General features: G+C 45.2%; 1 protein-coding gene across 14 annotated transcripts in view; it reads right to left on the bottom strand.

Moving 5' to 3' along the window:
• Positions 1-800: 800 nt before the first annotated feature.
• The window catches only part of NUSAP1 (nucleolar and spindle associated protein 1), a 47,393-nt gene continuing 22,622 nt past the window's right edge, over positions 801-25,571 (bottom strand). For 6 of the 14 annotated variants that reach the window (XM_063652135.1, XM_054450310.2, XM_063652137.1 and 3 more), the window contains exons 5-11: positions 24,476-24,577; positions 22,361-22,470; positions 15,012-15,199; positions 8,865-9,022; positions 6,326-6,442; positions 4,846-4,954; positions 801-1,777 (exon numbers count right to left, since the gene is read on the bottom strand). In XM_063652135.1, the coding sequence (XP_063508205.1) occupies positions 1,684-1,777; positions 4,846-4,954; positions 6,326-6,442; positions 8,865-9,022; positions 15,012-15,199; positions 22,361-22,470; positions 24,476-24,577 (878 nt within the window). In that variant the 3' untranslated portion in view covers positions 801-1,683. The remainder of the gene's footprint in view (positions 1,778-4,845; positions 4,955-6,325; positions 6,443-8,864; positions 9,023-15,011; positions 15,200-22,360; positions 22,471-24,475; positions 24,578-25,571) is intronic. The other 8 variants (XM_063652136.1, XM_054450311.2, XM_054450313.2 and 5 more) reach the window with 3 other exon arrangements.

The raw sequence follows: 25,571 nt of genomic DNA, 5'->3' as shown, positions 1-25,571 counted from the left end.
AGTCTCACTCCGTTGCCCTGGCTGGAGTGCAGTGGTGTGATCTTGGCTCATTGCAACCTCCACCTCCCGGGTTGAAGTGATTCTCCTGCCTCAGCCTCCTGAGAGCTGGGATTACAGGCGCCTGCATCCACGCCTGGCTAATTTTTGTATTTTTGGTAGAGATGTGGTTTCACCATGTTGGCCAGGCTGGTCTCCAACTCCTGACTTCAAGTAATCTGCCTGCACTGGCCTCCCAAAGTGCTGGGATTACAGGTGTGAGCCACTGTGTCTGGCCAGAATTGTTGGGTATTGATCTTGTACGTTGCCACCTTACTGAATTTATTAGTTCTAGGAGCTTTTTGGTGAAATCCTTAGGATTTTCTCTATGTAAGATCCTGGTGGTTTTTTCTTTTTTCAGATAGGGTCTCACTACCTAATGGCATGGCTAGATTACACGGTAGACATACTGTTAACTTTTCAAAGAAACTAGCAAACTGTTTTCCAAAGTGGTTGTGACATTTTACGTTTCCATCAGATGTGTATTTGACCCTGAATTTTTAAAATTGATCTGATCTCTTCCCCCTGATAGGAAAATCTGAATGTTTCCAGTACCCGGGAGTGTGCCATGTCCTAAAGCCTCATATATACAAAACAGCATTTAATAAAACCTGAGAGGTACTCTGGGAATATAAAGGAAGCATACTGCCGTTTCTTTTTTGAATGGAAGCAGTGGTCAGGAAAGGGCATACAAAGGGTATGTATAAACTCTTGTTAAGCCTAGCTGCTCACCTAAATCTTGGAAGACTTATGTTTACAAAGAATGAATCTACGACAATGAGAAAAAATTTTATTTATGACGATCTTGAGCAGTATAAAACTCAGAAGCTCCACTGAGGTGAAAGAAACATGGACATGATACTAAGCAAAGCCTAGTCTTTTCCATAAAATGAATAAGAAGTACATCTGGTGGAGTTTGAGATCAGCCTGGGCAACACAGTGAGATCCTGTCTCTAAAAGCATTAAAGCATTAATCCTCGCATTTCGATAGGGCTATGTAGCTTTTAAGTAAGCAATGTTAGAATGAGTTGTAGAGTTTTATTTTTGTGAATATAGTGAGTGACAGATGGCAATTACATGAGGATATTTGAACGAAGGTACATAAGCCTAAACAATTTCACCTAGGTAAAATATTGATGTCATAACCAAACTATATGGCCCCATTTCATAAAGGTTACTATATTCTATAGAGAATGAAGAGGTGGCCTTTCTATCCCAGCTTACCCTATTCTTGTTATTGTTCAAATTCTCCTGAAGCTTGCATAACTAGCTGCCATCAGGTAAATGCTATTGGCTAGCAGAAGACTGCAGTTCTGTTAATATTAGAACCAGCAGGGGGAACTTGGGAACTTGACATTAAAAATCTAGAAACAGAATTTCAGGATGGGTCACATTAGAAACCTGAATTGTTAACAGACTTAAGTAAAAACCATCCCAAAGAATTTGAGCTTTAAGGTGATAACGTCTTTTCAGAGATCCTAGCACATGAAGAACCCATGGACACTACATAGAATATAAACAGTTAGCAGAAAAAGATCTTGTGACTAAAGTGGGGAAGACAGCAAAAAAAAAAAAAAAAAAAAAAAAAAATTTACAAAAGGAAAAAAGTTGAGAATACAGGAATGTTTACAAGATGTTAAAAAATTATTAATCTTCAGCCAAAATGAGGCCCCTTCGCATTCCCAAAACCTTTGCTTTCTTCTCCTTTCGTTCTTGCTCGCGTTTCTTCCGTTGCTCTTCCCTGAGAGGGATAGGTCACACGTTAAGCTCTAGGGAGGCTCCAAAACAGACACTTTAAAGCAACTATTGTTGGACTAACACCCAAACTTTCAAGCAATGACATCCAGCATACTTGCATAAAATAGACTCTTAGAGGGCACTGTGCTCTGCCTAGTGTTTCTAACACCTGTTTGTCATTGTTGTGTTAAAGGGCTAGAAACTGGTATTTTCCTTTTGTTAACTCAGCACTCTAAAATCATGCATGGAGGCCGGGCGCGATGGCTCATGCCTGTAATCCCAGCACGTTAGGAGGCCAAGGCAGGCGGATCACTTGAGGTCAGGAGTTCGAGACCAGCCTGGCCAAAATGGTGAAACCCCGTCTCTACTAAAAATACAAAAAAGGTAGCCAGGTGTGGTGGTGCAGCTACTGGGGAGACTGAGGCAGGAGAATCCCTTGAACCCGGGAGGCGGAGGTTGCAGTGAGCCGAGATCACGCCACTGCACTCCAGACTGGGCGACAGAGTGAGATTCTGTCTCAAAACAAACAAAAATAAATAAAAAATAAAATCATGCATGGAATTGGAGTCAGAAGACACCTTGGTGATTGAATCCAACTCTTGTTATTTTACAGTTTGCTTTAGGCCAGATGCAGTGGCTCACACCTATAATCCCAGCATTTTGGGAGGCCAAGATGGGAGGATCCCTTGTGCCCAGGAGTTCAAGGCGAAAGTAAGCTATGATCATGCCATTGCACTCCAGTCTGGGTGACAAAAAGTAAGACGCTGTCTCTAAGAAAAAAAAAAAAAATTTGTTTTAAATGAGAAATGTCTACACCTAGAAATCAAAGTTGACCAGCTGTGGTGGCTCACGCCTGTAATCCCAGCACTTTGGGAGGCCAAGGTGGGTGGATCACCTGAGATCAGCAGTTTGAGATCAGCTTGTCCAAGATGGTGAAACCCCGTCTCTACTAAAAATACAACAATTAGCTGCACGCGGGGGCGGGAACCTGTAATCCCAGCTACTCGGGAGGCTGAGGCAGGAGTATCACTTGAACCTGGGAGGCAGAGGTTGCAGTGAGCCAAGATCGCACCACCGCACTCTAGCCTGGGCAACAGAGCGAGACTCCATCTCAAAAAAAAAAAACCAAGATAAAGTTAATATAATCTTGGGCTTTTTCTTTTTTTTTTGGTTTGTCTAATCCTCTGAAAGAAGAGCATAATGGCTAACTCAGTAGATCCTGGTTCTAGTTCTATTCCTTTCACTCAACTATGTGATTTTGAGCTTGACCTTTGACTTTGATTTCTTTTTTCTTTTGAGGCGGAGTTCTGCTCTTGTTGCCCAGGCTGTAGTGCAATGGCGCAATCTCGGCTTGCCACAACCTCCGCCTCCCGGGTTCAAGCGATTCTGCTACCTCAGCCTCCCGAGTAGCTGGGATTACAGGCATGTGCCACCATGCCTGGCTAATTTTGTATTTTTAGTAGAGATGGGGTTTCTCCATGTCTTGAGCTCCTGACATCGTGATCCACCCGCCTTGGCCTCCCAGAGTACTGGGATTACAGGAGTGAGGCACCTTGCCCGGGCCAACTTAATAACAGTGAGCAAAGGCCTTGGTGGCAGTCGTGTGTAGCCATGAGTCAAATGACAGGTAACCCTGTGTCACGAGTGTCCAAGCAGGGAATCTGGGCCCAACCATGACTTGCTGCAACCCAGGATGAGCTCTGGCTTTAACTTGGTTTTCATGCTGAAGGAGGCCTCTAAGGACCATCCTGGGTTTTTCCTCTTTATAGGGCCTTGATGCCTTGTAAGCCTGGTTTCCTTAGGAGTGAGGAATTTATGCCTATCTGGATATGTAGGTGCCGTGGGCTGCTGGGCATTGGTATCTGGAGAGATACCCACATGCCCTGTGTTTAGGTAGATGAGTCATGCAAGAGCAGTGCTCTGAATCTGGGTCTTCTTCTGAATCACCTGCAGAGCCTTGGAAACAATGCAGGTGCTTGGGCCTCACCCCAAATCTGCTGATTTGGAGTCCATTACATTGGAACCTAGGCAAATGTACTCAGAAAGTTCTATACATGATACCACTTTTTTTTTTTTGAGACGGAGTCTCACTCTGTCGCCCAGGCTGGAGTGCAGTGGCGTGGTCTCGGCTCACTGTAAGCTCTGCCTCCCAGGTTCCTGCCTCAGTCTCCCGAGTAGCTGGGACTACAGGCGCCCGCCACCACGCCCGGCTAATTTTTTGTATTTTTATTAGACATGGAGTTTCAATGCATTAGCCAGGATGGTCTCGATCTCCTGACCTCGTGATCTGCCCCCCTCGGCCTCCCAAAGTGCTGGGATTACAGGCATGAGCCACTGTGCCTGGCCCATGATACCACTTCTTTTTTTTTTTGAGACGGAGTCTGGCTCTGTCATGCAGGCTAGAGTGCAGTGGCGCGATCTCGGCTCACTGCAAGCTCTGCCTCCTGGGTTCATGCCATTCTCCTGCCTCAGCCTCCCAAGTAGCTGGAACTACAGGCGCCCGCCACCAAGCCAGGCTAATTTTTTGTATTTTTAGTAGAGACGGGGTTTCCATGCGTTAGCCAGGATGGTCTCGATCTCCTGACTTTGTGATCTGCCCCCCTCGGCTTCCCAAAGTGCTGGGATTACAGGCGTGAGCCACCGCGCCCGTCCCATGATACCACTTCTTTTTTTTTTTTTTGAGACAGAGTCTGGCTGTCACGCAGGCTAGAGTGCAGTGGTGCGATCTCGGCTCACTGCAAGCTCTGCCTCCTGGGTTCATGCCATTCTCCTGCCTCAGCCTCCTGAGTAGCTGGAACTACAGGCGCCCACCACCACGCCCGGCTAATTTTTTGTATTTTTAGTAGAGACGGGGTTTCACCATGTTAGCCAGGATGGTCTCGATCTCCTGACCTCATGTTCCGCCCGCCTCGGCCTCCCAAAGTGCTGGGATTACAGGCGTGAGCCCCCGCGCACAGCCATGATACCACTTCTAACCTCCTCTTAAAGCACCACTATTACTGAGCCTCTATCCCTTAGAGGTGCTGCTTTTGAAATTAAAATAATTATAAAGCTGGATAATTGTGTACTTACTTTGTCTGGAGATGGGGTTGTTTGTAAGTTTTCTTGTAGAAGTTAATTCTGTTGACATGTTGATTTAGATAATTATTTTCTTTAGATTGCCCCCATGGTTTTAGCTTTCCTAGTTTAGGACAGAGACAAAGAATTTTAAAAAGATTGTTTGATTTATATTCCCAACTTTGTTCTCTTCATCTGTGGTTACCTGCTATCAACATTTATACTTTTTTTTTTCTTTGAGACAGAATCTCACTCTGTCGCTCAGTTTGGAGTGCAGTGGTGTGATCTGATCTCAGCTCACAGCAACCTCCGCCTCCTGGGCTCAAGTGATCCTCCCAACTTAGACTCATGAGTAGCTGGGACTACATGCACACGCCACCATGCCCAGGTAATTTTTGTATTTTTTAGTAGAGACGGGGTTTCATCATGTTGCCCATGCTGGTCTCGAGCTCCTGTTCTCAAGCAATCTGCCTGCCTTGGCCTCCCAAAGTGCTGGGATTACAGGCATGAGCCACGGCGTCCAACCAATTTGCAATTTTACAAAAAGAACTAGGACCAAATTTCTGGAAGTTTATGTGTTGCTTTTTTTTTTAAATTTAAATTTAATTATTATTATTATTATTTTAATTTTTTAGACAGAGTCTCGTTCGGTCGCCCAGGCTGGAGTGCAGTGGTGCGATCTCGGCTCACTGCAAGCTCCACCTCCTGGGTTCACGCCATTTTCCCACCTCAGCCTCCCGAGTAGCTGGGACTACAGGCGCCCGCCACCACGCCCAGCTAATTTTGTTTTTGTATTTTTAGTAGAGACGGGGTTTCAATGTGTTAGCCTGGATGGTCTCAATCTCCTGAACTCATGATCCTCCTGCCTTGGCCTCCCAAAGTGCTGGGATTACAGGTGTGATCCACTGCGCCCAGCCTGTTTTTGAGGCATGGTCTCACTATGTCGCCCAGGCTGGAGTGCAGTGGCACAATCTCAGCTCACTGCAACCTCTGCCTCCTAGGTTCAAGCGATTGTCCTGCCTCAGCCGCCTGAGTAGCTGGGATTACAGGCGCCGCCACCACGCCAGGCTAATTTTCTTATTTTTTTTTCAGGAGAGACGGGGTTTCACCATGTTGGCCAGGCTGATCTCGAACTCCTGACCTCAAGTGATCTGCCCACCTCAGCCTCCCAAAAGTGCTGGGATTACAGGCAAGAGCCACTGTGCCCGGCCGCAGAATTTGTTTATTCTTAAGTTTTTATTTTTTATTTTTATTTTTTAGATGGAGTTTCACTCTTGTTGCCCAGGCTGGAGTGCAATGGCGTGGTCTCGGCTCACTGCAACCTCCACCTAACAGGTTCAAGTGGTTCTCCTGTCTCAGCCTCCCAAGTAGCTGGGATTACAGGTGCCTGCCACCACGCCTGGCTAATTTTTGTATGTTTAGTAGGTGTGAGCCACTGCGTCCCACTAATCTTAAGTATTTTACAGGCCCTGTAGCTCAAAACACTCCCACATACCTTTGTGTGGTTCATAGGTGAGGGGACGAGACAAACTTGCTTTAAGATCAAACACTGGTTTCTTATTGGAGACTGGAGTCGGCGTTGCCTCAGTTGTCAACTTGAATGGGGTAATAACTAAAAACACACCGAAAAAACCCAAGAGCTTAATTAGAAACAAAGACCTGGTGAAGTGTTTATCAAAGTGTTACTTCTCAATCTTAAAAATACATGTTATAGGCTGGGCATGGTGGCTCATGCCTGTAATCCCAGCACTTTGGGAGGCCGAGGTGAGTGGATCACAAGGTCAGGAGATCGAGACCATCCTGACCAACATGGTGAAACCCTGTCTCTACTAAAATACAAAAAATTATCTGGGGGTGTGGTGGCTCACGCCTGTAATCTCAGCACTTTGGGAGGCCAAGTCGAGTGGATCACCTGAGGTCAGGAGTTCAAGACCAGCCTGACCAACATGGAGAAACCTCATCTCTACTAAAAATACAAAATTAGCCAGGGTGGTGGCACATGCCTGTAATCCCAGCTACTCGGGAGGCTGAGGCAGGAGAATTGCTTGAACCCGGAAGGCGGAGGTTGTGGTGAGCTGAGATTGTGCCATTGCATTCCAGCTTGGGCAACAAGAGTGAAACTTGGTTTAAAAAAAAAAAAAAAAAATTAGCTGGGCGTGGTGGTGCATGCCTGTAGTCCCAGCTACTCGGCTGAGGCAGGGGAATTGCTTAAACCCGGGAGGCAGAGGATGCAGTGAGCCGACATCGTGCCACTGCACTCCAGCCTGGCGACAGAGCAAGACTCCATCTCAGAGGAAAAAAAAAAAAAATTAGCCAGGTGTGGTGGCATGTGCCTGTAATCCCAGCTACTCGGGAGGCTGAGGTAGGAGAATCACTTGAACCCGGGAGGTGGAGCTTGCAGTGAGCCGAGATTGCGCCATTGCACTCCAGCCTGGGCAACAGGGTGAGACTCCATCTCAAAAAAACAAACGAAAAAAAGAAGCTGGGTGCAGTGGCTCACGCCTGTAATCCCAGCACTTTGGGAGGCCGAGGCAGGCGGATCATGAGGTCAAGAGATCGAGACCATCCTGGCCAACACAGTGAAACTCCATCTCTACTAAAATACAAAAATTAGCCAGGCGTGGCAGCGTGTGCCCGAAATCCCAGCTACTCAGGAAGCTGAGGCAGGAGAATCCCTTGAACCAGGGAGTCGGAGGTTGCAGCGAGCCGAGATTGCACCACAGCACTCCAGCCTGGCGACAGAGTGAGACTGTGCCTCAAAAAAAGAGAAAAGTTATAGCTTGAATGTTTGTATCTCCTGCGATCCCAAATTCATATTGAAATCCTAACTGTCAATATGACTGGTGTAAGGAAGTAGGGCCTTTGGGAGGTAAACAGGTCATGAATGGGATTCAGGGCCTTATATAGGGACCCCATAGAATTTTCTCTAGCTCTCTTTCTGCCACATGAGCATACAACAAGAAGTTGGTAGTCTGCTACCTGGAAAAGAGCCCTCACCAGAATCATGCTAGTGCCCTGATCTACCCTCATCCAGCCTCCAGAACTATGAGAAAGAAATTACTGCTGTTTATAAGATACAGTTTTTGGTGCTTTGTTATATAATAGCAGCCGCAAAGGACTAAGACAATCTACACAAATAGTCTGAAATAGATGAGAGTCTGAAATAAGGGTTAAAATGGAGAAAAGGGAAGAAAACAATAATTGAGGAAAGCTAACCATTGATATTAATTTCCTTTGCTAAGCAGCTTTGTAAATGTTCTGAATATTTTGTTTTTGTATTTTTAGTAGAGACGGGGTTTCAATGTGTTAGCCAGGATGGTCTCGATCTCCTGAACTCATGATCCGCCTTGCCTTGGCCTCCCAAAGTGCTGGGATCCTAGGATCAGCTGGGAGTTTAGAATTCTGTTGAAGGAAATGACGGTAACTTTTCAGCTTATTTCCCTGATAACAGATACCCATAAAAATTACATATTATTAATAGTATTATCATTAACATAAATAAACATAAAAAGAACCTAATCCCATAGTTGAAAAGATTCATGGCCTGGTGGCTCATACCTGTAATCTCAGCACTTTGGGAGGCTGAGGCAGGAGGATTATTTAAAGTCAGGAATATTATTAAGGGCTCTTATCACTTCAGAATATTAATTTTTGGCTGGGCGTGGTGGCTCACGCCTGTAATCCCAGCACTTTGGCAGGCCGAGGTGGGCGGATCACGAGGTCAGGAGTTTGAGACCAGCCTGACCAACATGGTGAAACTCTCTATTAAAAATACAAAATTAGCCGGGAATGGTGGCATGTGTCTGTAGTCCCAGCTACTCAGGAGGCTGAGGCAGGAGAATTGCTTGAACCCGGGAGGCAGATGTTGCAGTGAGCCGAGATCCCGCCATTGCCCTCTAGCCTGGGTAACAAAAGCAAAACTCCATCTCAGAAACAAACAAACAAACAAAAAAACAGATACACCTAATCATTTTGGGAAGTTACATGGCTTGAAAATGAAACAGATTTCTTTTGTTTGTTTTTTTTTTTTTTACCAGCAGCAGAATTCCCCGTGATGGTCTTTAATTTGTGTGTCCCAAGCACAGCCTCGCCTTTTGGGGTGCCCCCAGACATGGTCACATGTGCAGACTTTCTGGCTGGAGTCTTGGTCAGTGAACGCTTATGCTCATTATCTTTAGTAGCAGCTGAAAACCTAAATAGGACAGCAGAGTACAAGACATGAGTACTGTGGCAAGAGTAATTTGTGTCTAGCTTATAAATAAAACCACTTGACTATCAGCAAGCAGTGAAAAGGGCCTCAATTAATACTTGTCATAGGAACGAACCTCTTTTGCAGAAAAGACATATTCCTAAAAGACTAATGCTAAATTAAATCACATACCAACTAACGTTATTTGTAAAATATGTTCTTGTCTTTTCTGCTCTCCCTGCCTTGGACAATGATGGTGGTGGAGGAATAGGCGTGGAGGCCTCATTATAGTCCAAGAGGCAAGCCAAAAGCTCCCCTTCCTCCTCCTCCTCCTCTGGGTGAGGGGAAGTCACAGGTAGCAGAAGACTGCTATGCTAGGTGAGTGGTGAGAACAGGTCTTGTATGTTCCTAAAAGAATGTCATTCATTTGCGTGGTAGAGAAATAAGCCCATTCTTTACCATTCTTTACATATGGCAAATTGCCACAAATGTATTTGATTGATTGACTGATAGTATTTTTTCTACATTTTAACATCTCTGAAATTGGGATGTGTTTTTACAATTCATAAGATGTCAATAGTTAATTGGTAGTGTTTTTTCTTGAGACAGGTTCTGGCTCTATCACCCAGGCTGGCGTGCAGTGGTGTGATCTCAGCTTGCTACAACCTCTGCCTCCTAGGCTCAAGCCATCCTCCTGCCTCAGCGTCCCGAGTGGCTGGGACTATGGGTATGTGCCACTGCGCCTGGCTAATTTTTTTTTTTTTTTTTTTTTTGAGATGGAGTTTTGCTCGGTCGCCCAGGCTGGAGTGCAATGGTGCGATGTTGGCTCACTGCAACCTCTGCCTCCCAGGTTCAAGCGATTCTACTGCCTCAGCCTCCCCAGTAGCTGGGATTACAGGCATGCGCCACCATGCCTGGCTAATTTTGTATTTTTAGTAGAGATGGGGTTTCACCATGTTGGTCAGGCTGGTCTCAAACTCCTGACCTCAGGTGATCCGCCTGCCTCAGTCTCTCAAAGTGCTGGGATTACAGGCATAAGCCACCGTGCCCAGCCAATTTTTATATTTTTAGTAGAGATAGGGTTTTGCCATGTTGGCCAGGCTGCTCTCAAACTCTTGGGCTTAAGCCATTCACCCATTTGGCCTCACCAAGTGCTGGGATTATAGGCGTGAGCCACTTTGCCCAGCCAGTAGTGATTTTTCTTTTTTTTTTTTTTGAAACGGAGTCTCGCTCTGTCGCCCAGGCTGGAGTGCAGTGGCGCGATCTCAGCTCACTGCAAGCTCCGCCTCCTGGGTTCACACCATTCTCCTGCCTCAGCCGCCCAAGTAGCTGGGACTATAGGCGCCCGCCACCACGCCCGGCTATTTTTTTTGTAATTTTAGTAGAGACGTGGTTTCACTGTGTTAGCCAGGATGGTCTCGATCTCCTGACCTTGTGATCCGCCCGTCTCGGCCTCCCAAAGTGCTGGGATTACAGGCGTGAGCCACCACGCCTGGCGGATTTTTCTTTCTTTTTTTTTTGGAGATGGAGTCTCGCACTGTTGCCCAGGCTGGAGTGCAGTGGCGCGATCTCGGCTCACTGCAACCTTTGGCTCCCAGGTTCAAGCAATTCTTCTTGCCTCAGCCTCCCAAGTAGCTGGGATTACAGGCGACTGCCACCATGCCTGGCTAATTGTTTTGTGTTTTTAGTAGAGACGGGGTTTCACTATGTTGGCCAGGCTGGTCTTGAACTCCTGACCTCATGATCTGCCCGCCTCGGCCTCCCAAAGTGCTGGGATTACAGGTGTGAGCCTCCATGCCCGGTCTAATTTGTCTTAATGGTTCATAAAATAACAATGAGCCTTCATTCAATTAATGGTATCTTATGGTGTGAAGTCCAGACCCACCTGTACATTGCAGTGAAGCAAGGGCCAAACCTCTGACCATGGTGTTCTTTTTTTTTTGAGACAATGTTTCGCTCTTGTTGCCCAGGCTGGAGTGCAATGGTATGATCTTGGCTCACTGAAACCTCCACCTCCTGGGTTCATGCAATTCTCCTGCCTCAGCCTCCTATGTAGCTGGGATTACAGGTGTGCACCACCATGCCCAGATAATTTTGTATTTTTAGTACAGACAAGGTTTCACCATGTTGGTCATGGCTGGTCTTGAACTCCTGACCTCAGGTGATCCACCCAACTCGGGCTCCCAAAGTGCTGGATTACAGGCGTGAGCCACCGCACCTGGACCATGGTGTTCTTAAATGAAATCAGAACCACCAATTACAGGTACTTCATATTCCAAGCTAATTCAATAAATAGAATTCTAAACTTAAAGCCATTTTTAAGTTTTAAAAACTACATTGGAGGAACAGGAAAAAAACCAATCTGATTAAAACATGGGCAGGCTGGGTGAGATGGTTCACACCTATAATCCCAGTACTTTGGGAGGCCAAGACAGGAAGATCGCTTCATCCTGGGAAGTCAAGGCTGCAGTGAGCCATTACTGCGTCACTGAATTCTAGCCTGGGTGACAGAGCAAGATCCTGTCTCAAAAATAGAATAGGCCAGGTGTGGTGGTTCACACCTGTAATCCCAGCACTTTGGGAGGGCAAGGCAGGTGGATCACTTGAGGCCAGGATTTCTAGACCAGCCTGGTCAGCATGGTGAAACACTACCTCTACTAAAAATACAAAAAAAAAAAAAAAAAAAAAGAATTAACTGAATGTGGTGGCACACACCTGTAGTCCCAGCTACTCAGGAGGCTGAGGCATGAGAATTGCTTGAACCCAGGAGATGGAGGTTGTAGTGAGCTGAGATCGTGCCACTGCACTCCAGCCTGGGTGACAGAGCAAGACTGTCTCAAAAAAAAAAAAAAAAAAAAAAAAAAAAAAAAAAAAAAAAAGAATAAAATAAAAAATACAATTATGTTAGATAATTGCACATATTGGAGAAGGGCTGTCATGCACCAATTCTATTAGATACTGCAAATGTCTTTAAAAAAGTAGAAAATAAAGTTTTGATATTAGAAGTAATCTGAAGACTTTCATCTATGGGGAGAGTCCCAGTTGAAGGTGACTTTGATGTCAGAAGAGTTACAAGTAAACAAAAACAGGGATCAATGGGGCATGAGATAGTGATGATACTGTAGTTCCCACTAGGTTACGATATTGGTATTTGAGGAAGAGTTAATTTTTTCAGTTCACTGTAATGATACTTTCTGTAAGCATTTAGCTTCACTTCTATATTTAAGTCAATGGAAAAGTTTCTCCTTAGGCATCTTGGCAGTCATATTAATAAAATGAAGAATATCTGACTGGGCATGGTGGTTTATGCCTGTATTCTTAGTACTTTGTGAGGCTGAGGCAGGAGGATCGCTTGAGGCCAGGAGTTCAAGACCATCTTGGGCAACATAGCAAGACCTCATCTCTACAAAACAGAAACAAAAGCAAAAGAACACATATTTCAGAGTGCTGTCAGCAAGATGGCTGACTAGAGACGCCTGGCATTCATCCCCCCACAAGAAAGGACAAAGGCAACAAATAAACAGCTAAGATTTTTAGAATTTTATTTTTGGAGACAGCTTTTACTATGTTGCCCAGGCTGGCCTCAAACTTCTGGACTCAAATGATCCTCCTGCCTCAGCCTCCTGAGTAGCTGGGATTACAGGTGGGAGCCACCACAGAAAAAAGCTAAGATTTGACTGGAGTGTCAACGGGAAAGCACTGGAGTGCATCAGGGGAGTGGAGATGCACCTGTGGTGAATGGAAGCCCAGGAAGGCAGCCAGAGGCATCTAGCCTCTGCAGCCCTGTCTCCTCTACCAGAATCAGATCTGCCCACAGTCAGGAGGGGATTCCTGTTGTGAAGAAACACTAAACTGAAGATCCCCACCAGCCCCCATTGCTACTGCAAGCACCTACAGTCCTTACTACGGGAGAATACCCAAGTCTAATAATACCCAAGTCTCCCAGTTTGGAGAGCTGCCAGGAATTCCTGCAGCTGCACTGCCCTGGATTAGGAGCACAAGGTGTGCACTCTCTACCTGCCACTAGCTTCTGCAGCACAGAACCATCTTCAGACCAGAGCCACTTCTGGAGTGCACTGTGCTCTGCTGGGGGCCAGTGGCCACTGCACGTATCCATTACTAGGGCTCAATATTCATTCTACCAAGCCCACAGGGGCTTGGTAGGGGTGGCTGCAACACCATGACCCCAGTTGCTTGGAGCCTAGGCAGATGTGCTCAGGGCGAACCTGCCCTTGAGCTGGCCAAACTGCCACATGCCCTCCCTGGAGCGGGAGAGACTCTCAAGCAGCTGACATACTCTGATGCTGGCTGAGTGGCTATGTGCCTATGGCTAGGGCCTGAGAAACAGCCATGAGATGCCTCACCCCTGCAGAGAAGCCCCTGACCTGCCCAACGCCCCTGTACTCCTAGTAAGGGCCTGAGAGGCAGCGTTGTAAGCAGCCTCTGGTAGACATGCCCGAAGGCCAGCCAAGCAACCATGCAACTGCATACCAGGGCTGAGAAACAGCCCCACGGTCCCAAACCTGGCAAAGCCACCATCACCACCAAATCTCTTAGCCTAGGCTACCGAGAGACTTACAAATGCCACTAAAATGCATTACAGCTGAAGAAACTACACAGAGACTATATTCCTGTGCCCACTTAAAACCAAGGCCAACACACCCCACTTAAATGACACCCCAAGACCTATTCATATGAGTATGTTCTTCCCTGTGAAACCTCCTCTATAAAATTGGAAGAGGTGACTTTCCTAACAGATGTGTAGAAATCAATGCAAGGACACATAAACCATGAAAATGTAGGGAAACAAGTCACCTCCAAAGAAAAATGGTAATTCTCCAATAACCCTATTCATAGGGAAATACATGAAATACCAGAAAAAGAATTCAAAATAATAATCTTAGGGGACCTCAGTGAGCTACACAAGAGAATACAGACAAGTCAATGAAATCAGGAAAACAATTCATGATTTGAATGAGAAATTTAAGAGGTACATATACCTGGGTGCAGCCAGGCGCGGTGGCTCACGCTTGTAATCCCAGGACTTTGGGAGGCCGAGGCAGGTAGATCACCTGAGGTCAGGAGTTCAAGACCAGCCTGGCCAACATGGTGAAACCCTGTCTCTACTAAAATAAAAACTTAGCCGGGTGTGGTGGTACGTGCCTGTAGTCCCAGCTACTCGGGAGGCTGAGAATCACTTGAACCTGGGAGGCAGAGGTTGCAGTGAGTCAAGATCTTGTCACTGCACTCCAGCCTGGGCAATGGAGTGAGACTCCGTCTGAAGAAAAAAAAAAAAAAAAAAAAGAAAAAAAAAGAAAGGTTGGGTGCAATGGCATGTTTGTAATCCCAGCACTTTGGTTGGCCAAGGTGGGATGATCACTTGAGCCCAAGAGTTCAAAACCAGACTGGACAACGTAGTGAGACCTTGTGAAATTAGCTGGGCATGGTGGTTTCAAATAGCTAGAAGGAGGATACTAAATATAAAGAAATGATAACTGTTTGAGATGATGGATGTGCTAATTACCCTGATCTGACTACCATACAATATATGTATTGAAACATCACTATGGGCCGGGCGCAGTGGCTCACGCCTGTAATCCCAGCACTTTGGGAGGCTGAGGTGGGCGGATCATGAAGCCAGGAGACCGAAACCATCCTGGCTAACATGATGAAAGCCCGTCTCTACTAAAAATACAAAAAATCAGCCGGGCATGGTGGCATGTACCTGTAGTCCCAGCTACTCGGGAGGCTGAGGCAGAAGAATCACTTGAACCTGGGAGGCGGAGGTTGCAGTGAGCTGAGATTGCGCCACTGCACTTGAGCCTGGGCGACAGCGAGACCTCATCTCAAAAAAAAAAAAAGAAAAGAAAAGAAACATCACTATGTATACCCTATGATTATGTACGAATATTATTTGCCAATTAAAAAAATTTTTTTTATATAGTCCATGTGAAATCTTGTTCATGACTACATTTTGGAGTGATTTCTTTACCTGACACCTGTTTTGGCTGCAGAGATAGCAGAGCGCTTGAGTGACCCCCTCAGACCCAAGGTACTCGGACCTGCAGGGCCACAGGACTGGCCTTGTGAGCGTCGTTGGCTGATGGGAGTAGAAGCCACAGAGAGTCTTCCTCTTGGAGGTACTGGAGTCCTGACCCCTCCCTTATTGATGGGCTGCTGCTGAAGAGAAAATGCACCATTTTAAAAGCTTGGCCTCTCCAACATGGTGAAACCCCATCTCTACTAAAAATACAAAAATTAGCTGGGAGTCGTGGCATGTGCCTATAGTCCCAGCTACTCAGGAGGCTGAGGCGGGAGAATCACTTGAACCCAGGAGGCGGAGGTTGCAGTGAGCCGAGATCACGCCAGCCTGGCAACAGAGCGAGACTACATCTCAAAAGAAAAAAAAAAAAGGCTTGGCCTCTGATACAGTGTTGTCTCCTAGGCAAAGTTCAGAAGAGCGTTTCCATTTATCCCTGTTTCATTCCTCATTTGTAACTCCATTTGGAATCTTTTCTTTCCTCACTACCTCACCTCATCCTATTCTACCTGTCTGGCTGGCTCCACAGTTACCTGCCATTTATTGCTAAGGGGATTATGTTATAAAGAGCAATTTCCAGTTGTGGCTGAGTAAGGAGTTACAAGAAAGCCTTTCCCGGCTGCTATGGACCCAGGCATTTTCTTTCTTTCTTTTTTTTTGTTTGAGACAGAGTCTGGCTCTGTTGCCCAGGCTGAAGTGCAGTGGCACAATGGGCTCACTGCAATCTTCACCTTCCAGGTTCAAGCGATCCTCCCACCTTAGCCTTCTGAGTAGCCTTCTGAGTAGCTGGGATTATAGGCACCTGCCACCATGCCCAGCTAATTTTTGTATTTTTAGTAGAGACAGGATGTTGCCATGTTGGCCAGGCCGGTCTCAAATGCCTGACCTCAAGTGATCTGCCTGCCTTGGCCTCCCAAAGTGTTTGGATTACAGGCGTGAGCCACTGTGCCCAGCTATCTGGGCATTTTCTTTTCTTTCTTTCTTTATTTTTTTTTAAATGAGACGGAGTCTCTTTCTTTCACCTGGGCTGGCGTGCAATGGCATGGTCTCAGCTCACTGCAACTTCTGCCTCCCAGGTTCAAGCGATTCTCCTGCCTTAGCCTCTCAAGTAGCTGGGACTACAGGCGCCTGCCACCACGCTCGGCCTGCCACCACGCTCGGCTAATTTTTGTATTTTTAGTACAGACGGGGCTTCACTATGTTGGCCAGGCTGGTCTTGAATTGCTGACCTTGTGATCTGCCTGCCTCAGCCTCCCAAACTGCTGGGATTACAGGTGTGAGCCACCACGCCCAGCCTAGCCAGGCATTTTCTAACTAGAGACATAATGTAGAAAAACAGTCTCTTGTAGCCACAAAGGGGGAAAAAAAAGATTATTTTGGAAATATGGAACCTTTGAGACGTTATATACAGTTTATTAAATATAAACTTAGGCCAGGTGTAGTGGCTCACACCCTGCAATCTCAGCACTTTGGGAGGCTGAGGCAGGAGGATCGCTTAAGCCCAGGAGTTCATGACCAGCCTGGGCAACATTAGGAGATCTTGCCTCTACAAAAACAAACCTAAAGAACCTATTATATATTTAACATGTGGAATCTACAAATAATTCTGCCCTCTCCCTCTATCCTCAAACAATAGCTTTTTGAAGTCCTTCAAAACAAAAAACAAAGAGGGAAGGAAATAAATGCTTGAAGGGTTTCACTTAGGGTATCTTTCTTAGATATTGTCAAGAGTAATTGAATATCTTATTATCATTAGTCTAAGATCTGTTGCAAGCAGAAAAAATTAACTTTATTACCTGTCAACTGAGATATGACAATTGAAATTAATATTTAGAAAAATAAAAATGTAGGTTAAGAATTAAATGCAGGGACTAGAAATAAACATAATCTGGTGGCCCATGCCTGTAATCCCAGTACTTTGGGAGGCAGAAGAGGGGGTACTGCTTGAGCCTAGGAGTTTGAGACCAGCCTGGACAACATAGGGAGTCCTGTCTATACAAAAAACTGAAAAATAGCCGGGTGTAGTAGTGCATGACTATTGTCCCAGCTACTAAGGAGGCTGAGGTGTGAGGGTCACCTGAGCCCAGGAGGTTGAGGCTGCAGTGAACCATCACTGCACCATTGAATTACCACCTGGGTGACAGGGTGAGACTCTGTCTCAAAAAAAAGAAAAAAAAAAAAATATATATATATATAATTTTATATAAAAATTGTATATATATAGAGAGAGAGAGAAAGAGAGAGAGACAGACAGGCAAGATCTTTTTTTTTTTTTTTAGATGGAGACTTGCTCTGTCGCCCAAGCTGGAGTGCAATGGCGTGATCTTGGCTCACTGCAACCTCCACCTCCTGGGTTCAAGCAATTCTCCTGGTCAGCACCCAAAGCAGCTGGGATTACAGGCACCTGCCACCACGTCTGGCTAATTTTTGTATTTTTAGTAGAGACGGGGTTTCGCCATGTTGGGCGGGCTGGTCTCGAACTCCTGACCTCAGGTGATCCACCCACCTCAGCCTCCCAAAGTGCTGGGATTACAGGCGTGAGCCACTGTGCCCAGCCATATATATAAGTATATATGTCTATACATTTTTTTGAGACAGGGTCTCACTGTCACTGAGCCTGGAGGACAGTGGCGCGATCTCAGCTCGCAGCAATCTCCACCTACAGGCTTCAAGTGTTTTTCCTGCCTCAGCCTCCTGAGTAGCTGAAGTCAAGACCTTTCTAAGCATGACAAAAAAGTAAGCCTTAAAAGGAAGAGTTGGATAAATGTGACTACAATTAAAAATCTTCCACAAGGCAAGATACTATATTAATCTAGTTAAAAGATAAACAATGGGGCCAGGCACGGTGGCTCACACCTGTAATCCCAGCACTTTGGGAGGCCAAGGCGGGCAGATCACAAGGTCAGGAGATTCAGACCATCCTGGCTAACTCAGTGAAACCCCGTCTCTACTAAAAATACCAAAAAAAAAAATTAGCCGGGCGTGGTGGCAGGCGCCTGTAGTCCCAGCTACTCAGGAGGCTGAGGCAGGAGAGTGGCGTGAACCTGGGAGGAGGAGCTTGCAGTGAGGTGAGATTGCAGATCACGCCACTGCACTCCAGCCTGGGTGACAGAGCGAGACTCCATCTCAAAAAAAAAAAAAAAAAAAAAAAAAAAGATAAACAATGGAAAAGTATTTAAAACAGGTAATATATACCATTAATATAGATAAATAAGAATAAGTAATAATTGAGAAAAAGCAAATCTGCATAAAAATAGCCAATTATAAAATATAGAGATTTATAACTATATAAGGTACCTTGGAATACAAGTTTTCCAATCTTTTTATTATAAATAGATAAATTAATTAAAATAAATTAATTAAATGTAGGTATATGTGTATTTGTTTATTTGAGATGGGGTTGTGCTATGTTGCCCAGCCTGGTCTTTGACTCCTGGGCTCAAGCAACCTTCCCACCTCAGCCTCCCAAGTAGGTGGGATAATAGGCATGAGCCACCACACCACACCCAGATAGTTTTCTGATCTTTTTAGAGGGCCATTTGACAACTAGATCAAACAAGTCTGTCTTTTGTTATCATAAAAGTCAAAGAGAGGCTGTCATGGCCAGAATGATTCTCTTTAGGATATCTGCTTATTATTGTCCATCACCATCCAAATGACCAAGCCCCAAATGTGCCAGGAGCAACTTCACCTCAGGTATGGTGAAGTTATTGTAATTGTTTTTTTTAATTCTCTAGTCTCCAAAGAGATCATACCAAGTCATACATCTGATAGGCCAGTTCCTTAAACATTCAGGGTGAACAGTGTTATTTTAGAACTAAACTCATTCAGATGGGTCTACCAGGCTGGAGTTATACTAAAAAGTAAGATAAACTATTCGTTTATTCAACACATCTTCTAGGGCAATACTCAACGTTTATGGTTGAGACAGTTGTTCTTGCTCTGTCCTTAACTTTTACTTAGAAAATTATGTCATCCATATTACAAAATATAGAAAGCAGCAGCTTGAGTCTTTTTTTTTCTTTAGAGATGGAGTCTCACTGTATTGCCCAGGTTGGTCTTCAATACCGGGGCTCAAGTGATCCTTCGGCCTAACCCTCCCAAAGTTGTGGATTGACAGGTGTGAGCCACTGTGTCTGGCTGAAACCTTTTTTAAATTAACTTAAATTATTATTATTATTTTTTGAGATGGAGTTTCACTCTTGTTGCCCAGGCTGGAGTGCAATGGCATGGTCTCGGCTCACTGCAACCTCTGCCTCCTGGGTTCAAGCAATTCTCCTGCCTCAGCCTCCCGAGTAGCTGGGATTACAAGCATGTGCCACCATGCCAAGATAATTTTGTATTTTTAGTAAAGATGGGGTTTCTCCATGTTGGTCAGGCTGGTCTCAAACCCCCGACCTCAGGTGATCCGCCTGCCTCAGCTTCCCAAAGTGCTGGGATTACAGGTGTGAGCCACCACGCCTGGCCAATTTTTTTTCTTTTTTGAGATGGAGTCTTGGTCTGTTGCCCAGGCTGGAGTGCAGTGGTGTGACCTCCATGCACTGCAACCTCCACCTCCTGGGTTCAAGCGATTCTCCTGTCTCAGCCTCCCGAGTAGCTGGGAGTACAGGCACCCACCACCACAGCCGGGTAATTGTTGTATTTTTAGTAGAGACAGGGTTTTGCCATGCTGGCGAAATCTGTCGAACCCGGGAGGTGCAGGTTGCAGTGAGCCAAGATCGTACCACTGCACTCCAGTCTGAGTGACAGAGTGAGACTCATCGCAAAAAAAAAAAAGATGGATAAATAGTGCCTTCAAATGTGGTAACAGTGAGGACAGGAGTGGTGGCTCATGCCTGTAATCTCAGCACTTTGGGAGGCCGAGGTGGGTGGATCACCTGAAGTCAGGAGATCGAGACCAGCCTGGCCAACATGGTGAAACCCCATCTTTACTGAAAATATAAAAATTAGCAGGGGCTGGGCGTCGTGGCTTATGCCTGTGATCCCAGCACTTTGGGAGGCTGAGGCAGGTGGATCACAAGGTCAGGAGTTCAAGACCAGCCTGGCCAACATAGTGAAACCCCGTCTCTAATAAAAATACAAAAAATTAGCCAGGCGTGGTGGCAGGCACCTATAATCCCAGCTACTCAGGAGGCTGAGGCAGGAGAATCGCTTGAACCTGGGAGGTGGAAGTTGTGGTGAGCCAAGATCACGCCATTGCACTCCAGTCTGGGCAAGAAGAGTGAAACTCCCTGTCAAAACAAACAAACAAACAAAAATTAGCCAGGTGTGGTGGTGGTTGCCTGTAATCCCAGGTACTTGGGAGGCTGAGGTGGGAGAATCACTTGAATCCAGGAGGTAGAGGTTGCAGTGAGCCAATATTGTGTCACTGCACTCCAGCCTGGGCAACACAATGCGACTCCATCTAAAAAAAATAAATAAAATTACAAATACAAATATTAGCTGGGTGTGGTGGTGGGCACCTGTAATCCCAACTACTTGGGAGGCTGAGGCAAAATAATCTGTTGCACCCGGGAAGCAGAGGTTCCAGTGAGCCAAGATCGCACCACTGCACTCTAGCCTGGGTGACAGAGTGAGACTGAGTCTCAAAAAAAAGAAAAAGTTTGATAAACAGTGCCTTCAAATGTGGTAATAGTGAGGATGGGAGCAACGGCTCATGCATGTAATACCAGTACTTTGGGAGGTGGGTTGATCACCTGAGGTCAGGAGTTCGAGACCAGCCTGGCCAACATGGTGAAAACCCATCTCTACTAAAAATATAAAACTTAGCTGGGTGTGGTGGTGGGCGCCTGTAATCTCAGCTACTGGGGAGGCTAAAGACAGGAGAATCGCTTGAATCAGGGAGGCAGAGGTTGCAGTGAGCTGAGACTGTACCATTGCCCTCCAGCCTAGGCAACAAGAGCAAAACTCTGTCTCAAAAAACAAAAGAAAAAAGAAAAAAAATTGTTGTAACAGTGGTTTTACATCGTTAAAATGAATGTTTATTATTTAAATTGAGCTTCTCACCAAGAAGCTTAAGTACTTAAATTATTTACAACTTATCACCCAGTGAGTTTTCCTCTTGGCCCTAGCTGCCAGAAAACTTAAACTCAGCTGAGTGACTGATGGTAGTAAATACTGTACCTACTAACAGTGCTAATTTTCTGCCGCTTTTAAATTGACTATACTATTTTATATTTAATACCATAAACTTACATTATTTTGAGAATAGGCCTTAAATTCTTTTTGAGAAATAGGGAAGTTATGTAAAATAAACATGGGGTTAAGAATTAAATACAGCAAATAGAAATAAATATAATCTGGTGGCTCACACCTGTGATCCCAGCACTTTGGGAGGCTGAGGTGGGAGGATCACTTGAGCCTAGGCGTTCAAGGAGAGCCTGGGCATCATAGGGAGACCCTGTCTTTATAAGAAAAATACATAAATCAATAAATATTTAAAAATGTGTTTCTTGCCCTCCATTCGGCACTGCCTTAACACCAGATACCAATAACATCAACTTGCTAGAATGTTACTCACTACTCTGCTAACTCAGCCTCAGAGTTGACTTTATCACCTTCTCTTACTTGCAGAGGCTTTGAGTCCTGTGGGACCTGGACTGAAAGCCCTCGAGGGAGCTGTTACCACAGGAACCCTTCAGGTTTGCCACTATTAATCACCCATTTTCCTTTACATAAGGGACAAGGGAAAGAAGATGGCTTCAGCCATAAGTTGGTTCATCATCAATGAAAGTAATAAGCAAAACATCTGAATATGGAAAGTAGAATGACATTGCCATTTTGGAAATAGTTTCTCATAGTCAGGATTCACTGTTTTCTTTTTTTTGAGGTGGAGTCTTGCTCTGTCACCCAGGCTGGAGTGCAGTGGCATGATCTCGGCTCACTGCAATGTTGGCCTCCTGGTTCAAGTGATTCTCCTGCCTCAGCCTCCTGAGTAGATGGGATTACAGGCATGTGCCACCCCCCACTAATTTTTTGTATTTTTTGTAGAGACAGGGTTTCACCATGTCACCCAGGCTGGCCTTGAACTCCTGACCTGAGGTAATCCACCTGCCTTGGCCTCCCAAAGTGCTGGGATTACAGGCATGAGCCACTGTGCTTGGCCATGGATTCACTGTTTTATCTAGAGGACTTTGAAAATTCTCAGGGTAGGGGAAAGCAAGTTTTGGATAAAGATATATTGAATTCAAACAAATCTACTGGTAGAGTGACAGCCAGTTGTTGTACCCACGGTGTTATATAGTTTCAAAGTTATAATCAAACAGTTTAGTTCCATTAAGAACATAATTTTATCTACATACCTTCAGTTCATTCATGGAATTGTGTTCTTCAAAATGTTTCTTTTTTCTCTCAATATATTGATCAATGGACTCCATTTCCTTAAAATGAGCTTCATGAAGCTTCTTAAAGTCTAGAATGTTCCAATATAAAAATTAATAACAAAACAAAATCCATTTATTTATCTTCTCTGTGTTTTTCTGTTAACACTTATTCTCTTCTTTGCATCCCTGACATTCAACTTCAATATAATTTTTCCTAAAACATTAATTTCAAAATACTTAGTTTTTGGAAACTCAGGGGCAAAGCACATTCATCTTATAAACTATCAAACATTCACCATCTCCCCATTGACAAATTTCACTAAATTGACATCTTGGTTTAATCCAGAGGATGAGAGTAGAAGATTTATCTTCTCCCCTACCAGTTAGTCACAAGTGGTCTTTATTTAATCATGAATTTGGTATTTTGTAATGCTATATGTCAAGGACTGACAAATTTATTCTATAAAGGGCTAGATAAAAGTATTTAAGGCTTGGCCGGTCATGGTGGCTCACACCTGTAATCCCAGCACTTTGGGAGACCAAAGTGGTCAGATCACCTGAGGTCAGGAGTTCGAGACCAGCCTGACCAACATGGAGAAACCCCATCTCTACTAAAAATACAAAAATTAGCCAGGTGTGGTGGCGCATGCCTGTAATCCCAGCTACTCAGGACACTGAGGCAGGAGAATCGCTTGAACCCGGGAGGTGGAGGTTGCAGTGAGCCTAGATTGCGCCATTGCACTCCAGCCTGGGCAACAAGAGCAAAACTTCGTCTCAAAAAAAAAAAAAAAAGTATTTTAGGTTTTATGGCCACATATGGTATGGTCTCTGTCTCATATTCTTCTTGTTTTTATGTTATTTATTTGTTTATTTTTGAGACGGAGTCTTGCTCTGTTGCCCAGGCTACAGTGCAATGGCATGATCTTGGCTCACTGCAACCTCCACCTCCCAGGTTCAAGCGATTCTCCTGCCTCAGCTTCCCAAGTAGCTGGGGTTAAAGGCACCTGCCACCACACCCGGCTAATGTTTGTATTTTCAGTAGAGACGGGGTTTCACCATGCTGGCCAGGCTGTTCTCAAACTCCCAACTTCAGGTGATCCAGCCCCTTGGGCCTCCCAAAGCGCTGGGATTACAGGTGTGAGAACCGCGCCCGGCCATTCTTCTTGTTTTTAAATTCTTTAAAAAATGTAAAAACCATTCTTAGCTCAAAGGATACAAGACAGGCCAAGGCAGCCAGCAGTTTGCTGACCCCAACTGTATCCTATTCTGATTAAGTATATGAACATTTATTGAATTTTGAATATATAATAAGCAGCATTGTAACTACTATAAATATAATAATCAACATTCTATGTGCCAAGCAATGTTCCAACAATATAAGATAGAGAAGACTTACATGTCCAAAACCAGAATCATTTAGACTTATGAAAAACTCATTAGAAGGTGGGCATTGTACCAAGTAGTTCGTACATTCATTCATCAGTTGTTTATTGAATCCTTGCTGCATGCTATTTGCCGTGATAGGGAAGCAGTAGTGGAAAAAGTATTCTCAATTTATGTATCTCTCAACCTGATGAAATAGGTACTATAGGCCAGGCAGGGTGGCTGATGCCTGGAATCCCAGCACTTTGGGAGGCCGAGGCAGGTGGATCATGAGGTCAAGAGATTGAGACCATGCTGGCCAACATGGTGAAACCCCGTCTCTTCTGAAAATACAAAAATCAGCTGGGCGTGGTGGAGCACACCTGTAGTCCCAGCTACTAGGGAGGCTGAGTCAGGAGAATCGCTTGAACCTGGGAGGTGGAGGTAGCAGTGAGCCAAGCTCACGCTACTGCACTCTAGCCTGGGCAACAGAGCAAGACTCTGTCTCAAAAAAAGAAAAAAGAAATAGATACTATAGTATAACTATTTCCACTTTGCACTGAGGAAGTGAGTTTATTGAGGATGAGTAAGTTCCCCAAGATCTCAAACCTAAAAGACGAGAGAACTAGAATGTAAACTGGTTCCAGCCTCTATGCTTTCAGCTGTTCCAGTCCAACATCAGTCCAAAGTGGGGCAACCATTACTTATTATGGCTTTGTCTACAAAACTTACTTGGAGTAGTGATTGCAGTTCTTTTATTTTTTCCAGGTTTGGATGACTCATCTGTGTAGAGAGATTTCTTTCTTTCTGAAGGTACCTTTGAATCTCTGTTACCTAAATCCAAAGACACAGAAATAATGAAGGATTTCAAAAAAGTTCTCATTAAGAAATATGTGGCCAGGCATGGTAGCTCACGCCTGTAATCCCAGCACTTTGGGAGGCCGAGGCAGGTGGATCACGAGGTCAGGAGATTGAGACCATCCTGGCTTATAAACTATCAAACCCCATCTCTACTGAAAATACAAAAAGTTAGCCGGGCGTGGTGGCGGGTGCCTGTAGCCCCAGCTACTCGGGAGGTTGAGGCAGGAGAATGGCGTGAACCCGGGAGGCGGAACTTGCAGTGAGCCGAGATCACGCAACTGCACTCCAGCCTGGGCAACAGAGTGAGACTCCATCTCTAAGAAAAAAAAAAAAAAAGTGTGTAATTTAACAGAGCATTTTCACATGGTAGGCTCTGTCAAGATGGTGGTAGAAACAGCACATAAAGAGCACAAAGAACTAGTTACAGCATTCCTACGATTACAGGTCATATGCTTCAAGTAGGCATTCAGAAATTTTCTGACGCCTGTGAAGAAGTTATATAAACATATCAGAAAGTTGGCCAGGCACCGCGGTGGCTCCCACCTGTAATCCCAGCAATTTGGGAGGCCAAGGCGGGTGGATCATGAGTTCAAGAGATGGAGACCATCCTGGCCAACATGATGAAACCCTGTCTCTACTAAAAATACAAAAATTAACTGTGCGTGGTGGGGAGCGCCTGTAATCCCAGCTACTCAGGAGGCTGAGGCAGGAGAATCGCTTGAACCCAGGAGGTGGAGGTTGCAGTGAGCCGAGATCACGCCACTGTACTCCAGCCTGGCAACAAAGCGAGACTCTGTCTCAAAAAAAAATAAATAAATACACAAAATAAAAATACAGAAAGTTGGCCAGGTGCAGTGGCTCATGCCTGTAATCCCAGCACTTTGCGAGGCTGAGGTGGGTGGATGGCTTGAGCCCAGGAGTTTGAGACGAGCCTGGGCAACACAGCAAGACTCTGTCTCTATTTTTT

The sequence above is a fragment of the Pongo pygmaeus genome, chromosome 16, assembly GCF_028885625.2.
Source record: "Pongo pygmaeus isolate AG05252 chromosome 16, NHGRI_mPonPyg2-v2.0_pri, whole genome shotgun sequence".
Taxonomy (NCBI): Eukaryota; Metazoa; Chordata; class Mammalia; order Primates; family Hominidae; genus Pongo; species Pongo pygmaeus.
This window is presented reverse-complemented; position numbering and strand designations above follow the sequence as displayed.